We start from the raw sequence: 19,234 nt of genomic DNA on the forward strand, positions 1-19,234 counted from the left end.
AGTTATAATACGAGGGAAAAATAATACTGTTAAGTAAACCTAGCGCCAGAGTGTCGCTATGGTAAATAAAGTGAATTTTAAAGAATGCATTTATTCTATTGTGGTTTATGCGCTGTCGGCGAAGTAGGTTTAATTCAATCTAATAAGTTTAAATGAAATGCAAGAAAAAATGCGTGTTATTTAATATTCCGTACAAGGAAGTCATGTGGTGTACACATCAGATTTTTTTTATTTATATCACATTCCAGAAAACGTGGATAATAAATGTGCTTGTAGCGTACTGTACCGGAATGCTACGATTTCAGAAATTGTAAGGATTGCGCTGTGAACATTTCTAACATAAAAAAACTAAGAATTTAACAGAAGATTTTTTTAATATTTAAAATAGAATTAAATGCAAAGTAACATTTACAAGATATTAGTTAGTCTGAAAATAAAATCCTAACAAATTTTTAGAATAAAATATTTAAGGAAGTACAATAAACTAATGCGGATATATCAAATTTTAAACTGATTGCTTTCCTTGAAAAATAATATCTAACACATTGGATAATTTAAGAGATTATTTTTTATTATAATTTCCCGTTGTACTTAAAGTAAAATAAAATACTGCAATATAATGATTTTCTTTTTTATTAATGACATGTTCTGCACCGTAAAGTTTATTTTTCAAACACACTGATGCCAAAACATTTGATAAGAATGGCGTTAACTTCCATCAAAAAGCGATCGGCTTCTTTTGTTTTATAAATAGTTGATTTGATAACACATTTCAAAATGAAAATAACTTTCTAGATCTAAAACTTCATTTTCATAATTTTAAAACTGTTGCAGTTAGAAATCATGGACTTAGACCATTTGTAAAGAGGTGAAGAAGTTCAATAGTATATCTTATATTATTTAGTCAAATTACATTGAATGAAATTAATTAGCAGTTCATACCAATCGTATATCTAGCTGTCAATAATTCATTCTTAGCTTAACTATAATTTACCGTATTAAATTTCAAATTTAAATCCTATTTTTAGACGAAATGGCGTTAAAGGGCTATCAAATTCGTTTTAGCATTTCGTCCCGAAAACTTTAAAAGTTTGAAAATCACTTTCCAAATTGTTGCCACCAAATATTATCACCCTATATTATAAAGAAATTAAATAATGAAGAATCTGCATAAATGTATGCATGTTTCTCGCACTGCGATAAAACAAAGGTACCTAGAGCCATCTAATTTTGAAAAACGTACGTCTCCACCCGAATATAGGCATCTAGGAACCCAAATTTGGAATTTTTTCTATTATCTATTTCATATTTTGTAAAGCAATTTATGGATTTTTGATTAAGAAACTCAACGATTTCGAAGCGAGCAATGGCAATGCTGTTGGGGGGAGGGAATATTTTTATCTCCAGCGCGCGAGACTGTGTATCGGAAATTCTAAAGATATGCTCTTTCTGAATTATTTTGCGATATTACTGTTGAATTGAATTTTAGGGTTTAAGATCGAAGAACATGATATTTAAGAAATAAAGTTAAACGCACAAAATGTTTAAACCCCCCCCCCCGCTCTTTGGGCATAATATAAAATCTGAAAGCATTCAGAGTTTTTTTAATTATTATTATTATTATTATTATTATTATTATTATTAAATTCTTTTTGAACTATTTACTGTGCCTTTGATACATAACCATTGATAAGTACATTATACCAAATTAAAGCCATTGTTAAACACGAAATTTTTGAAAAAATAAACAGAAATTGAATATATATATACTGTTACATTTCTTAAAAGTTCATATTCAGGAGGGAACTTGTTTCTTCTTCAATAAAAAAGGCATACTTACCTAAATATGAGTCTATGAATATGAATTTTGACAGTAAAATGACAGATATAGCTAATAGAATTAAATCAGTTCTTTACTGTTAATATAAAGCTATAAGTAGTGACTTTGTATTACAGATATAGTAGTACAATAACACTTGTAGGAACTGAGTAGAAATGAAACACGTAATAAATACAGTTGAACTTCGAGATACGAGCACATCTATATACGAGAAATTCGAGATACGAGGAAAGTATGAATGAAAAATTTGTAAGTTTGTACTCAAGTAACGAGCAATGAGCCAGGCTCTTGGTATGCGTGGCGCCTATTCTCGATCCGGCTCGACTCGGGAAATTCTCTTTAGATCACTCGGTGTTCTTTGATCATATCTATGTAATATTTTGTGCGTTTTGAATTTACAAAGCATGAATGTACTTGAAGGATTTAAACTTAAAACGGTAACATGTAAAAGTGAGTAGCCCATAATCAGCAGAATAATGTATAAAACTGCTGTTACTCATTATCAATATTTGCATTTTGTATCTTGTAATCTTTTGCCATTTTGTATAACATAATTAAGTGTAATTGTAAGACTTATTTTTAAAAATATGTAATACGTCAAACACGTGTAGCCCATAATCTGTACAAATTGTTAAGACTCTTAACTGGAGTTTACATTTGCATGTGTTTGTGTACATGTAATGGTAAGTTAAGTATTTGTAATGTATCCTTGCACCATCATGTATGATTTGAATACATAATGCATAATTGTAGGATTTGAATTTCAAACGTACAAATGTACGAATTTGAATTTCAAATATATACAAAGTGAATAGGCCTTAATTTGCAGAATAATGTATTAATTGTTATAACTCATATTCACTGTCTGCATATTTATATTTTGTAATCAATTTCTAAACAACATGACATATATAAGTGCAATTGTACGATTTATACTTAAAAGGTAATTTGTCAAATACGAGTATCCTATAATCCGCACAAATTGTTACTACTCTTAACCAAAATTTTGCATATGTATATTATTGTAATAGACCTACTGTATGGCGGATAATTCCAGTTATTTATAATGTCATAATTCTATAATCTTATTGTAATCAACTATGTAATTGTATGTTAAACCTATGTAAAGATTCTGCCCTTGTTTGGCACTGTACTTTTTACTCCTGGAAACAAATTAATGCTGGACCCGGCATTTTGGTTTAAAGTATTCCTCGGGGGCACTTTGGTCGGCTGGACTGCTACCCGGATGAATAGGGTGCTGGGTCTGGGCGTCTGGTGCGAGTCTCACGTATGGCCTCTTCTGGCCTTGCTCTGGATGTTGGAGGACGTGGAGCTAAACCAATTAACCATAACCTAATCCTAATGTGTCTGTATGCTTGTGAGTCAATTGTTTATTAGATTTAACGTGAAAATAATTATTTCACGATGCCTCCCAAGAAGATAGTGCTGCAAAGAAAAGGAAAGAAGCCATGGCCGTTGAAATTATGAAAGAAACCATAGATAAACTTAAGCGTGGTGTAAGAACGACGGAATTGGCGAAGACTTACGGCCTTTCGATATCCAAGATCTGCACTATTCTGAAGAAGAAGGAAGAAATTACGAAATTTGATGTAGCAAACGTTTACTTTCGAGCACCGTCCAAAACTCCTAGAAGCTGTTGTTGGTGTTAACAAGAAGCAGTTAATGTCGGTGTCGAAAGCTATCATAGAGGTTATATTATTTACCAGTTTCAAAAGAATAAATTAAATATAAATACAAATTTATTAATTCTTTGCGCCATTGCTGCAAGGAATGAAATTTAAATTTGAACTAACATGTATATACGAAAAAAAGCAAATTTAAAGTTAAAATAATTAAAAAATTTTCCAGAAAAATTAATTTAGAAACCAATGCATTTTAGAAACCCTTGTCTACAAAAACCTCCCCGACACGAATATGCATATCAATTAAAAAGAAACTAACTATTTCTAGATATGTAATTATATTTTTAAGTATATATTTGTTTTTTATGAATTATGAATTAGTTCTTATTAGTTTCTTTTTGTTTATATAAATTATTTCTAGTTCCTTTTTAGTTTCTTTTTAAATGATATGCATATTCGTGTCGGGGAGGTGTCTGTAGACAAGGGTTTCTAAAATGCATTGGTTTCTAAATTAATTTTTCTGGAAAATTTTTTTTAAAAAATTTAATTTAATACTATACTTTACATTGCTTATTTCTCAAAATACTTCATTGGTATTTTCCTTTTTGACCTTTAATTTTTGATTACTAATTTCTAAAAGTGCCACTTTATTGGTATTTCTTTTTGGACATTCTTCACTCTGTATTTACTTTTGGTTTTGACTTTTACCCTTGCCTGCATGAATGACGAAACACGAATTGAATGATTGAGGAGTTAGGTTTGGAGGCAACTTCCCCTTGATAAGTCTGTCTCCTGCCTGCTCTACAGTCATTCACTTATGAATTTTTAAAAAAAATTTTAGATTAATTTTAATTTGCTAAATTGGTGAATTTATTTTCATGGTTTGGTTTTGCACTTGATTTACTTATGCTATCTGAATTTAAATGATATTGTACATTAGTTCGAAAATTTAATCTTTTATATGTTTGCACACTTTTTTTAATTATTTTAACTTTAAGTTTGCTTTTTTACATGTTTGTTTAAATTTATATACATGTTTGTTTAAATTTATTATTTACCAGTGTTATTTATTAGAAAAATGGATTTTTATGTTGATATTTTTGGGAGTGCGGAACGGATTAACACTGGAACGAATGAAACTCGTATCTCGAGGTTCCACTGTAAACTACTCTGCTCGAGTAACATTTTTAATTTCATGGAAATTAGGCGAATTGGACATAGCAAATGAAACTGCGAAGTCAAATTAAGCCAATGAAAAAAGCTTGATTGCTGATGTATTTGAAGCTTACGAGAAAGAAAATTACAGAGTTAGAAAATTTGGTACTTACGTATTATCGCAACCAGGTTGGCGCGATTTGTAAGTTTGAGTAAAAAAGTATGAATAGAAAGAAAATGTACATTTATTAATTACAGATAATTTTTAATACAGTTTTTTATATTATTTTGTTTTAAAATATAAAATAGCAATTAAACCCTTCCGGTTTCGAATTTGAATAAGTTGCAGAATTATTTTTTTGGCGGAAATCTTTTGGCTATTGCTTTTAGCACTGATTGAAACCGCTGTCACAAATGAAATTCGGCTACCTTCAAACCAATTTCCGGTTCTCACACCCAAATGTTGATTGCACTCTTCGACGTTATATTTCCAGAAGATTTGCTTTCCAAAATACAGTTTCATTTTATGAGAATTTTTACGAGTACGTTCGTTCGGTATAATTCCATAACCAATAAGAAAAATAATTTCTTTACGAAAAACTACGTATAACACGTAGGGTTGCCGTAAGTAGGGTCGCCAAATTTGGCGATTTATGCGAATTTTGGCCTGGTTGCGTTAATACGTAAGTTCATTACTTTACGGACTGCACACATTTCAGGGAGAAAAAAAGAGAGAGAAAGGAAAAAAAAAAAAAAGATTTATTTGAATGCAGTAGAAGATAAAGAAGCGGGTAAAAAGAGTAAATTTAAATGAGTGAAATTATGATATAAAATGTAGGTGTGTCAAAAACTTAATTTAGTTCATAGCTTACAACACAAATATAAAAAAAGCAGCTGAAGTTCGGAAAAAATGTAAACAAATTTTAAAAAACTGCGCGCTGAAAGCTTTAAATTACAACCTAAAACTTCAAAGAAAATTTACCATTAAAATTTTTAAAATTTAAATACAAACAAAAATTTCAAAAATTAAAAATTGCAGCCTTAATTCTTTAAATGATAAAATTTTTAAAAAGCGCGATGCATTTTCAGATTCTGTTTAGCATAGGAAGCGGTTTTAAACTAAACAGTTATACTAAATCTACTAATCTAAAAATGAATCCTGAAAAATTCAAGGAATAAAATATAAAATCATGTACAAAACAAACAATTCAAAATCTCACTGCCAAACGGTAGACCTATTCCATCACAAAGAACAATAAAAAATTGTTGTAATATATATTAATAATTGCTATAAATTAATATCGTATGACAATATCTTCACTGATTTAGCAAAGGAAAGACTTAATTATGTAAGATGTAACTGTGAAATTTTTCCCTAAATCGCAGGTCCAGGAATTTGGAACTAATATTTCCTTAGAAAGATGTGACAAAATGTTTCTATTCTATCAGATTATAAAATCCGAGAATTAAAATAAATATCTTTGTTTTGTATTATTATCGAACACTTCTGCTGCTTGAAAAATCGGAAACATGTATGACTCGCTTGAAATCAATAAGCTTTTTGATAGTCTAACGCATATTTAAGCTTAAATTCTCGATTCATTTTATATTAACTGATAATAAAGAAACGAAAGTTATAACAATGAAGAATGTCTTCTCCTACTAAAGGTTATTTCACATTCCTCGAAAAAATCTGATGCAGAAACTTTGAGAGCTTGTTACAGCTCTATTTACTGCTGAAGAAATCAATAATATCAAAATGCAACTACTAGAAATTCTTTAACAAATCAATTAAAAACAGATTTTATTAATCCTCTTTCACTATTTGAACAAATGAACTATTCGGAGAAATTCGTGTAAATCCTGCAGCGAGATCTGATTATATATTTTTTAGTAATTAGAAAATCGCTTTTTAAAGTTCTTGTAGCGATACCAAGACAAATGGTGTGGTGGTGTGGTGTATTTAATTATGGCAAAGCACACTAGGGCTATCTGCCTAAGGGGAGGGATGCCTTTCGTGGAGGACTTTCTAAGGGAAACTGGCTCGTATACACGTAACACATGGGGAAAACCACGAAAACGCCCATGCAGCCAGCCCGTTCGCGGGATTCGAACCTCGGACCGAACTACCAGTGTTCAGCGTCTTTACCGCTCGGCCGCTGGTGGGCACCCAAGACAAATGAATTCTCATTGAGTACACAATCATTCGATGACGGAAATAAGAAATTGCTCAGCATAATCAGCCTTAAAAACTAAGAAATGTACTAAAAAGCTGCCATTCAAGCCTTACACAAATATCACACGCAATTTAATTTCGAAACAGTTACAAGATATTTTCTCCCTTCTTTCTGCATACCTTCGTGGTTAGCACACTCCGCGCGTGTTCGAGAGGTCCAAGTTCGAGTCCCGACGAGGACGTTGCTCATTTTTCATGGCCGAGCGGTAAAGTCGCTGAACACTGGTAGTTCGGTCCGAGGTTCGAATCCCGCGAACGGGCTGGCTGCATGGGCGTTTTCGTAGTTTTCCCCATGTGTAACGTGTATACGAGCCAGTTTCCCTTAGAAAGTTCTCCCCGAAGGCATCCCTCCCCTTAGGCAGATAGCCCTAGCATGCTTTGGCATAATCACACACACACATTTTTCATGTCTCCTGCTTCAAAAAAAAAAAAAAAAAAAAAAAAAAAAAAAAACCGAATGAGTCTACAGTGGCGCCCGAACTAAAAGGTGGTGGATGATGATTCTTCACCACCAGGATTTGGCGGTTGGTTCCCCTAACCCCCCATTCGCCCTTTAAAAGGGGTAGTATATAAGGTATTTCTCCCGCCTTCTTAGCATGCCTACGTGGAGTAATGGTCAGCACACTTGGCATGTATTCGAGAGGTTCCAGTTTCGGCGAGGGCTTCGGTTAAACTGCATAGCACCTAGTTTAGCACTGGATGATATCCAAGAGAGTTAAATTTTACAAATATAGCAAATAAAGTATATTTCTGACATCTTACAATGAGTCGATTGCAAAATTTCTATTTAAGGGGGCTCATACACCTTTAAACTCCTTATGATCTTTGAATATGTGACTGTTGCAAGAATTAGAATATTTTATTTATTTTAAAAGCAATTACTTCCAATTTTTTACCACTCACTTCACAATATAGCTGCTTTGGGAACTAGTAACCAGAAAGTTTGTGTTGCCACAAATATCTTTTTAATTTAATCCGCTTTGTGACAAAATGTTTCGTCATGTTTCCACCTTGCGCATATGATATTTTAAAAATGGCTAATGGTACACACTTGAAATTTGAAGGAATTCTTTATATGGGCACTATTTTCTAACTGAACCTAAAATGTGATGAATATTTTAATATTAAAACATTTTATGCACGAAAACATTACAGATTTTTTAAAAAATACATTTCATAAAGTCAACTCCAAATAAAATAAAAATTTAACATGAAGTTCTTAGGAATTTTGTTTCAGAGTAGTTTTCAAATGTTATAAAAGCTATATATTAAATATGGAACTAAATTATGCAACAGAATGTTTTAAACTGTGCTCGCAAGCTGGGAACATGACGAAAACTTTTGCCACAAAGCGGATTAAATTATAAAAATATTTGTGGCAACACAAACTTTCTGCTTACTATTTCAAAAGGCAGCTATATTATGTAGTCAACTGTAAAAAGTTGGAAGTAATTGCTTTTAAAATAAATAAGTTATCCCAATTCTTGCAACAGTCTCCTATTCGAAGATCTTATGAGATTTAAGGTGTATGAATCCCCTTAAGTCTTTATAATTTTATGTGATTTGTCGTTTTTCATATTCTGATATTTCTGGGTTTGTAATATTCAGTGTTCCAAAGAGAAATGCACAAACAAGCGCTGTAATTTTCAAAACTCAGATTCTTTTCTTGAGATGAGTTTTGATTTAATTTAAGTGAAGTTTTAGTTTTATCAGTTGGCAACAGCGGATTTTATTTATTTTATTGCAGAATTTCCTCTAAAGTGTTAGATTGTTATCTGAAACTTTCAGATTAGGTTTTTCTTTTCATAATCATATTTTTATGATCGAAATCAGATAAAATTTATGGATTTGGCATAATTGACCACTCTTTGCTTCCGTAGCGAATTACGTTTAGGCAACCTCCCTTGGGAGATCCTTTGCATTACTTTAGCAATTAACTGCAAGTTGAAAATGAAATTTAATAATCTAAGAAGTCTTATAAAATTAGCACCGTAGGGAAAGCACGTAAGATTTATTTGTTATTCGATATATCGATTCTCCGTTTTCCCACACCAAGCATCCGTTCTCGATTGCTAATCTATAATTCTATCGATCTTATCAATCAATAATCCGTATTTCTAAAAATATCGAGCCTCGGCTCTTATTTTATACCAAAACGGATATTCTAATTTGCTTTTCATAAATACGGATATGCATTAATGAGATTTTTATATATCGATTCTCAATATTTTAACACTCACACAGGTTCTACAATTTGTTTTTATGGCGAATGGCAACGATTCTCGAATCGTGATGTCTCATTTCGGGCTTTCCCAATTCTGGCTTTCTTTAGAGATGGCAATAAAAATCGTGCCAGTTCAGTCTTCCCCCCTCCCCTTTTTCATATATTCCAGATGAGAATATCAAAAATCGTACAATTTTAGCCATAGGTCTATTTTTAACCTTTCATTATAATTGGTGGTAAGGAAGTGGAAGAAAAAAGTTGTAAGAAAATATCGCATATTTTAAATTAGTCCGGAAAAATTGTCGACGAAACAAGAAAAATCGAAGAAAAGAGGTTTTTTAAAATGCATAAAAGAACAATTATTTCACCCCACGAAGAAGATATATCTTTTGTTATAATACCGTGTAGTAACTCCATTCGTCAGGTGCTTGTACAAAGTCCTTTCTTCTATACATGCCTCAATATTCTCCTCTTCCATGAAAGTCACCATTTTTTTTTTTAATCTGTTAAAGGATTAATCTATTTTATTATAAACTGTAATAGTAGAATTAGTAACGATTTTCACGATTCTTTGGAGCATTGTATTTTTAACCCAGATTTAATACTAGCCAGGGCCCACCAGCGGCCGAGCGGTAAAATCGCAGAACACTGGTAGTTCGGTCCGAGGTTTGAATCCCGCGAACGGGCTGGCTGCATGGGCGTTTTCGTGGTTTTCCGCATGTGTAACGTGTATACGAGCCAGTTTTCCTTAGAAAGTCCTCCACGAAGGCATCCCTCCCTTAGGCAGATAGCCCTCGTGTGCTTTGCCGTATTCACAATACGCACCATTAATACTAGCCAAATCCTCATAATTTTTCACTTTTTGCTTTCAGTGCTTCAGTTTGCCCCTTCAGCGGCCGAATGGTAATAGCCACTGAACACTGGTAGTTTGGCCCGGAGTTCGAGTCCCGACGAACTGGCTGGCTCCATGGGTGTTTTCCTGATTTTCCCCATGTGTAACGTGGTTACGAACCAGTTTCCTTTACCCAGTTAACTGTGATTGACGAGTATACTCGTCATGGAGAAGCGGCACGATTTTGTGTAGTGACCAGTATACTTGTCATGCGTATAATGAAATGGAAAGATAAGAGGGAGGTTTGTTTAGTAAGTACTGCACATAATAATAACGTAATAGAAACAGAGAAAAGAAAAATAATAACAAAGAAACCGGAGCTAGTGACTGATTATATTAAAAAAAATGGGTGGAGTGGATAGGAGCGATGGAATTATCATAGCGTACTCCACAGCAAGAAAACGACTCAAAAAGTATTAAAAAAGATATCTCTCCATTTCTTAGACATTATGGATCTGAATGCATTCATATTACATAAAAAAAATTAATGGAACACGATCGCGTATCCACTTTTTGCTCCAATTTATTGAAGACACTTTCGCGACGGATCCAATTGAAAGAAATAAATCGACACAAACTCGGCCATTGAGACTTAATATAAGCTAAATAGGCGGGAATCATGTTCCGGATTATGTAGCCGGAACATTGGAAAAAAAAAAAAAAAAAAAAAAAAAAAAAAACCCTACGCGAAGGTGTTCGCATTGCTACAAACGTAAGATCAGGAAGGAATCTCGTTACTGGTGTTCGATTTGCAAAGTCCCATTGTGTATAGTACCCTGTTTCGCTGAATATCACTCCACAGCAGGAATTTAAATTCTTACTTTTACATGCATAATATTTAATTTAATTTACTGCTTTTTTAGTTTAATATGTATGTAATATATGCTTATGTTAACCAAATATGTCAATATTAGTAATAAAATTTTCAATTTTATAAAATAAACCCATCTTTTTCATCCAATATCTTACTAGCGCAACTTAGTCTGTGATGGATGAATATACTCGTCGTGGCTCGATTCTCGTGAAACAAAAAAGTGCTCACTCTTAAACGAGGGCGCCACAGTTAATTGGTTAAAAAGACCTCCACGGGGCATTCCTCTCTTTCCGTGCAGTGCCTAAGGGCGGAGGACGTAATGAATAAAAAAAATGCTTCAATTTTCAAAACAGAGAATTCTCAAAATATCTTCGCCGCAATTAGTCTTCAAAAATCAACATGATCCTGTTCCAGAGTGGTTTACGTGATTATGGCAAAGCCTCGAAGGCTATCTGCCTAAGGGAAGGGATGCCTTCGTGGAGCCCTTTCTAAGGGAAATTGGCTCGTATCCACGTTACACATTGGGGAAAACCAAGAAAAGGCCCGTTCAGCCAGCCCTTTCGAGGGACTCGAACCACGGACCGAACTTCCAGTGTTCAGCGACTTTACAGCTCGGCCGCTGGTGGGTCTTCAAGATAATAATAATAATGAACTGTACTTAAATTTAAAAAAAATCTTGTTTGGAATATTAGGAATATTCTCTGGAATCTCTGGAATATTAGGTGTAATACCAGTGTAATTTACGGTGTACCTAAGCAGTGCCTGAAATAGATTTAAAGGCTTTAGCGTCCTGCTGACATCCTTTTATACATATTTAACACTCACGCGACCTTCTCTAGCGTTTCCGGGTTTCATACAGACACGGAATAAAAAATGTCAATGAAAATACTATTAATAGAGGCTGAAATGGCATGATTTTTAAACAAACCTCATTTGAGAAAGCCTGAAATGCCACATAACACATCGAAAAGAGCCCTTTAGGTATATTTTAATTCATCACTAGTAATTTAAGCACGAATGAAATTCCCAACCTTTCTCCTTTTCATTTCTTGTACTGACACTCTTAGGAAAAGAATCCTGAGAGTAACATACATGTGTAGAGACATTAGGTTTTTTGATGCTGGAGCTGCGAGAAATGAGCAGTGCCCTCACCGGGACTCGAACTTGGACCTCTCGAATACGCGCCGAGTGTGCTAACAGTTACACCACGAAAGCATTCAAAGCGAGGAAGAAAACGCCTTTTACGGGATATTTGGGAACTGTGGCTAGAAACTTCTATTTCTTAAAATATTGATCCTTTATTACAAAATTTCTCAATTTAAAACAAAACATTTTATAAAATTAGTCTGAACACTGTGTGTGGGAAGGAAGGTTCGGTAAATGAAAATTTCAGCACTTTCTAGACTGCTATCGAGCAGCAAACTTCCCAACTAATTAAACATTGATCAGTTTTTAATACTTTAAAACATAATCAATTATCGGTAAATACTACTTACATAAATTATCGGTAAATATTACTTTCTTCTTTGCGAGAAGTTCATGGAACCTGGAGCAAATTTACTGCGCTAAATCATATTTCAGACCCTATTACTGAGCAAATCTGAAATCTGAATGTTTTTTTGCACAGGTTTAGAGAAAAACTACAAAGCGATGTAGAGTCATTAGGATATTTGAAGAAGTAAACACGAAACATGCACTCGCCGGGACTCGAACTGGACCTCTCGAATACGCGCCGAGTGCGTTAACCGTTACACCACGATGGCATGCTGGAAGGAGTGCGAAAATACCTTTTAAAAGGCGACTGGGCAATTAGGGAATCCAGTCGCCAAATCCTGGTGGGGAAGAATCATCATCCATCACCTTTTAGTTCGGGGCGCCACTGCAGAGTCATTAGGATTTTTAAGGAAGGAAAGACGAAAAATGAGCAATGGACTCGAACATGGACTTCTCGAATACGCGCCGAGTGTGCTACCGTTACACCTCGAAGGCACGCAGAACGGAGGGAGAAAATATCTTATAGTGAAATAGTTGGTTTTGGTGATTAATATTTCCATGTTAAGTTAAATAGCTTTAGTTATTAGCTCCTAGGTGGATCTGAGAAAACCTTTATTACTAAAATCTCCGTTATTTGCTAACGTAAAGGCACAAAACTTCTTGTATATAATTTATAAAAGCATAATGAGCATTATTTTAACTGGACTCCTTTTGAACTTATATCTGCTTTATTTTTATAAAATGAAATTGGAAATTGGAAGTGCAGTACAACTTCAAACGCATGGAGTCCTAGTTATCTGAAACTCCAATTATATGGATGGTTTCTTATTCTTATTGAAACAAATTCAGCTTGTTGTTGACTTAATATGCATTTTAGATATTTTCATTAAATTTAATGTAATGCAAAAGGATACATTCTACTAAATGTTTTAACACGTCCCCTGCCGAGCGACATTTTCAAAAACAGTTCGACCCCGCAAACAAATTTTAATTAATTCATTGTAAAATAAAGATACAAAACATGTATTTATGGGAAGGATATTGAATTTAGGATAATTTTATTTGCTTTATTAATTAGAAGAGTTATATCGTAGTCGGGTTTTGCGATAAAATTATTTATGATAGTGTCAACTACAAGTGTACTTGTAATGAGTACATTCGTAGTTGGCGGTGGATTATAACAAAGATTGATTATTTTAACAACAGTTATTATAACAAAGATTATTATAAATTGCTTGATTACTTTGACAGTTCCTACGTTATTTACTTTATAATTATTAATTATAATAAATCTATCGAATTGCGCCAAATTGTTGCGTATTTTTCTGATTCCCAAAGCCATACCTTCAAAGAACATGGTGGTGGTGGTGGTGGTGTATTGAGAATACGGCAAAGCACACTAGAGCTATCTGCCTAAGGAGAGGGATGCCTTCGTGGAGGACTTTCTAAGGGAAACTGGCTCGTATACACGTTACACATGGGGAAAACCACAAAACCGCCCATGCAGCCAGCCCTCAAAGAACATGAAAATACCACGAGTTTGATCGTATGTGGCGTAGTTAACACAAATTTCTAAGAATTAACTCGTAACTGCCATCTAAACACAAACTTCCACCAAAGAGATAACTTTTTTTTTAGTCCAAAGGGACTATTGTTTTCGTTTTGCGATTTTCCGTTGGTTCACTATAAATGTCCGTTTTACTTTGCAAACTGTCGCCACCAAATGTTAGAGTCCTGCATTATATTTGAAGAAATTAAATAATTAAAAATCTGAATAAATGTATGTATATTTCTCGCATTGTGATAAAACAACGGTACATAGATTCATCGAATTTTGGATAACGTAATCCTACTGCGAATATGGGCATGTGGAAGTCGAAATTTGGAATTTGTTTTATTATCGATTTCATATTTTGTAAGCCTTTAACGAATTTTTGATTAACAAACTCGAGGATTTCAAAGCGAGCCATGGCAATGTTGTACAGGAAAAACATATTTATCTCCAACGCCTGATACAGCATATCGAAAATTCTAAAGATATGCTCAATTTAAAACTTTTTTGCGATATTGTGCTCTTGAACTGAATTTTATGGTTTAAGTGCAAAGAACGTGATGTTCAATAAATAAAGGTAACAGACAAAATGTTAAAAAAAGTCCCTTTGGACGTAATTTAAAATCTGAAACCTTTCAGATTTTTTTTACCATTATTATTGTTATTTTTTCCTCTCAGTGTACCATTTTTTAGGAAGAACTTAGTAAATTAAAAGACGCCCATGAATAGATTTATGGATATTATTGTATTCTGTATTTCAAACAAGTCATTTAAGTTACTGCTTTCAGAAATATTCTTTTTACTTACACTATAAGGTCCTCCACTTTGTATGCCCAGATTTGGAATTTGCTTCATTATCTATTTCAGATTTTGTAAACCTTTAACGAATTTTTGATTAACAAACTCAACAATTTCAAAGCGAGCAATGGCAACACTGCAAACACACACACACACACACACACAAAACAAAAAAAAAAAAAAAAGTCCAGCTTGCGAAACTGTGTATCGTAAATTCTAAAGATGGGTCCTTTTTAAGTTATTTTGATATTGCTGCTGAATTTAATTCTATGGTTTAAGTGCGAAGAACATAATATTTAATAAATAAAGGTAACACACAATGTGTTAAAAAAGGGCCCATTGGGCGAAATATAAAAATATAAATCTGAAAGCTTTCAGATTTTTTCCCCTTCTTCTTATTAATATTTCCCAAAAGTGTCTTTTTATGAAATTAGACTCAGATACTAAAGCCTAGACTAAATTTGGTGCAAAATTTCTAACTCTTTTTCTTGCGTACAGAATCGTCAGCATTCAGAACAAAATGTAATGGTAATGATAAAACTAAGTTCCAATATACAATTTGCAATCTTCTTTATAAACTTTTTTTTCAAATTTTACTTAAATGAACTTTTTAATATTTCCATATTTTCCCGCTTATACGCTTTAGAATGTAAACCGAAATATTAAAAAAAATATTTCTTTTTAAATCTGAGGCCTAAAAATTGTATCTTTTTTTTTATTTAACAATAAATATGTCATTGAATCGGTTAATAAGTATTCCTTTTTTTTTAATAAATCATTATATTCTAATCTGAAAAGTTAGATTATAATCTGAAATTTTCAAAATGCAATTTTTTAATGTATTAATTTTAATTTTAAGTTTTGTTTCAAATGTTTATGAATTCTCTGTTTTCTTCGTTTCTTTCTTTCTTTCCTCCTTTTCTTATTTTACTCCAAAGGGGCAATTTGCTCAGAAGAGCTATAAATTTCGTTTTGGCATTTTACGTCGGTTCACTTTTCAAATTTTTGCCACCAAATATTAAAGCCCTGTATTATATTTAAAGAAATTAAATAATGAAGAATCTGCATGTTTATCCCACTGTGAAAAAACAACGGTACCTAAAGACATCCAAATTTGAATAACGTAGTCCTCCATTCGAAAATGGGCATCTGGAAGCCCGAATTTGCAATTCGTTTTATTATCTATTTCACATTTTGTAACTTCTATTTTATCTTTAATATTTTGTCAAATATTAAAGAATTTTTGATTAAGATACTCAACAATTTCAAATCGAGCAATGGCAACACTGTACGGAGGGCGGGGGGAACATTTTTATCTCCAACGCACAAGACTGCTTATCGGAAATTCTAAAGATACGCTCTTTCAAATCTTCAGGCGTAATATAAAATCTGAAAGCTTTCAGATCTTTATTTTTTTATTTATAGTTATTATTATTTTTGAAAAATATCAGAAGTTCTCCACAAGAGTCTATTTACCATGGGCAAAATTTTTCCAGTTATAAAAAAATACTTCAAAAATCAGTTTTATTGAGGTAGCTTTTAAAATAAATATATTATTAAGAAAGTATAAAATCATTAATTTAATTATTTTATAAATGCTCCCTGTGGGGAACATTCATTGGTAACTGTGAGCTATAGGTTTATAACAATGACCTTCACAATATAGAATATGACGTACCAAGTGACATTTATCGACCGTCCCCGATGACCTTTCAAAAGAATATTTATACGACAAAAATTTCTTTACAGAAGGAATTTAGCATAATATTTCGCTCAAATATGTTATATTTTTAAATTAACAGAAAGTTACTTTGAAAAAATTAAATTATTTGAATGGGGCATTCAAATAATTTCATTTTTTATTATTATTTCTTAGACTGAGATGGAATTCTTATTGTATTTCCTGTAACCTGATAATGTCAGTTTTCAAACTTTGAGGTTATTAAGGCGATTAAAAATTAATTTCGTACTTGAAAAATTTTCTTACACTGAACGTACTAATGAATGGAATTTTTTTCATGTCTGTGTTGCAATGATGTAAAAATAGCACTATGGCATTAATCGTAAAAATATGTTTTTGCTTTTTTCTGCTTTTATTTGAATGCCGTATTCCAAGCTGTCAACTTTTCCGTCAGTGTAAAGAGATGAAACATTTTATAATTTTTGATGAGAAAAATGTAACGAAGATTTTGCTAAAAATAAATATTGGGTAAATGATATTTAAGGGAATTGTTGGGCTTGGCAATAGAAAAAAAATACAGTAGGATACAAATAAAAAGTAACGGTTTTATCACAGCTTCCTTTGTACTGCAACTTACCAAGAGTTAAAATACTATATATATATATATATATATATATATATATATATATTGAAAATAAAATATTTTCAATGTTTTATTTAAAAGCAATATTTCAAAGTACAATTCGTTTTTGAGAACTAAATATTCCATGTTAGAAATATTATAAAAGTAAATTTGCTTCACCATATTCAGAAATCTGATATACATGTTAAATAAAATACTATTAGATGATTATTTCATCAGCTTTTTTTATATATATAAAATATTTGAAAAATTTAATTTTTTCCCTCCCTCCAGACAATTTATAAATGATTTCTCCTGATCTCACCCAGGTTTGAGAATCTGCCGATTCCAATTAAGATTATGACTTCGAAAATAAAATTCTTAAAAGATTTGATGATTTAGCACACCTGATGAAGCATTAAGAATTTTTTTAATTAACTAATTGAATCATTCGCTTCTTGAAGAGCTCCTGTTAGCCGAATTAACAGAGGCCAAATTGATAAAGATCCTCCGGATAATTGGTCTTTTTCTGTAAGCCAGTTATGTATTGAATTAACTCGAAAAAAGGAATTTAATTTTTTGCGTTATCGTATTTTATTTATCAAGAAAAATTGCAGAGTTAAAAAATATTTTTGTTTCTATAAAATACTTTAGGCAAAAGAAATTTTTTATTGCCTAAACACATAACTCATTTATATTTCAACTAGAATAAAGCAAAGAAAGTAACACACAGATTTAAAAACGCACGCAAACTTTATAATACATACTTTACACAAATTATAGGTAGATAATTTTAATCATTTCGTTTTCATACTAAATTAAAAGGAAGAAATTACATTTTTATTCTAATACAACAAAATCCATACAACCCATTTCTATACAACTGAAATAAGATATCATTTCTTTTTGAACATATATTAGTAATCTATAATTAAATGATTTAAAATAATAATAAAATATGCGTTTGTATTACATAATGTCTAACTTAATGATTAGATGAATTTTACGGAGCTAGAAAGAACAGAGCGATCTAGTAGCTAACTAAATTTCGAGCAACTAGCTTCCCACTAACTGGTGTTCATCTGTAAAAATGAAAAGAACATCAATAAATTAACAACAAGCTAAATTTCACTTGGCTAAAGATAACTTTGAGTGATCCGGGTAGATAGAATGCAGGATAAGTGAAGTCCATTTAATTTGTCTTTTACTTTGAATCAAAGATCTTTAAATTTTAGACCAAAATGATATTTCCGTTTTTAATTCCGGAACCATACTATAATATATCAAAACTGGTCGAAGAACATGAAGTACATGTTCTCTTATGTACCACTTCCAGAAATGGCTGAAATTCTTCCTTTGAACAAGGTGGCGAGCCATCTTCAAGAAGGAACCGGCTTTTCTTGGAGAAATAGAGGTCATCTTAAGGTGAGCTGGTGGAGTGCTACGGAATAAGATTATATTCAAGAATGAGTTTTGAGAAAGCAAGCCATCCTTACCTGATCGAATGGTGAAGGCGAAGGTAACGAGGAGAGGTAGCCAGAGTTTGCATTTCGTCCAGTTGTCGAAAGCGGCCATGATGGAAATCCAGAGGATAGGTCACGCAGCAACGACCTTGCAGCTGTTAGCAGCCAGTTTAAGGCTGCTATCCAGAGGCAAAACGGCCGAGCGTTTCCCTTTCAAGGATGATGGTCGACCATAGATGTTGTGGAAAGAAATTAATATCGAAATTTCACAGATAAGATATGGAGGTGCCCTAAAAACGTTTCGCGCTGTGGAGAAGGAAGTGTTTAATGATGGAAATGCGACGCATGCGCTCCCTCTTTTTCCTGCTATGAAATGCCCGGATGTCCTGCGATCGATATTCGAATCCTGCGCTCGAACCTTCTCGTCGTCCTTTCCATCCTCCTGAGGTGAAACTGTTCTTTGGTTGTTATTATTTTAGTCACCTTCCCTGGGTCCTCCATAGATGTAGGCACGGGAAAGAAGGTTAAATTATATTATTCTCTCTCCAATCGTGTTACTACCATAGTTTTGCAGTAATTTGGAAATGGGTTATGTGCGTGAAATTTTTCTCCATCCTCCAGCAGTACGTTATCAGAGGTACTGCTGGAGATACTTATGCATAAGTATAGAGAGATGTACCTGTACATAAGGAAAAATTGATGAAATAATCACTAACAGTATTTTATTCCTTTACCTAGATTTGTCTTGTGAAGAATAGATCAGACTTGCACCTTGTAATTAAATTCCTGCTTTTTAAAGTAATAATTAATGATTTTAATG

The 19,234-nt window shown here is 32.7% G+C and overlaps 1 protein-coding gene across 1 annotated transcript in view; it reads right to left on the bottom strand.

Moving 5' to 3' along the window:
• Positions 1 to 18,752, bottom strand: part of LOC118196540 (UPAR/Ly6 domain-containing protein crok-like) — a 43,844-nt gene extending 25,092 nt beyond the window's left edge. The window contains exon 1 of the mRNA XM_035368002.2: positions 18,448 to 18,752. Within this exon, the coding sequence (XP_035223893.1) occupies positions 18,448 to 18,526 (79 nt within the window). The 5' untranslated portion in view covers positions 18,527 to 18,752. The remainder of the gene's footprint in view (positions 1 to 18,447) is intronic.
• Positions 18,753 to 19,234: the final 482 nt, after the last annotated feature.

The sequence above is a fragment of the Stegodyphus dumicola genome, chromosome 3 (genome assembly GCF_044657685.1).
Source record: "Stegodyphus dumicola isolate Sdum_Otavi_A_Nest chromosome 3, ASM4465768v1".
NCBI lineage: Eukaryota > Metazoa > Arthropoda > Arachnida > Araneae > Eresidae > Stegodyphus > Stegodyphus dumicola.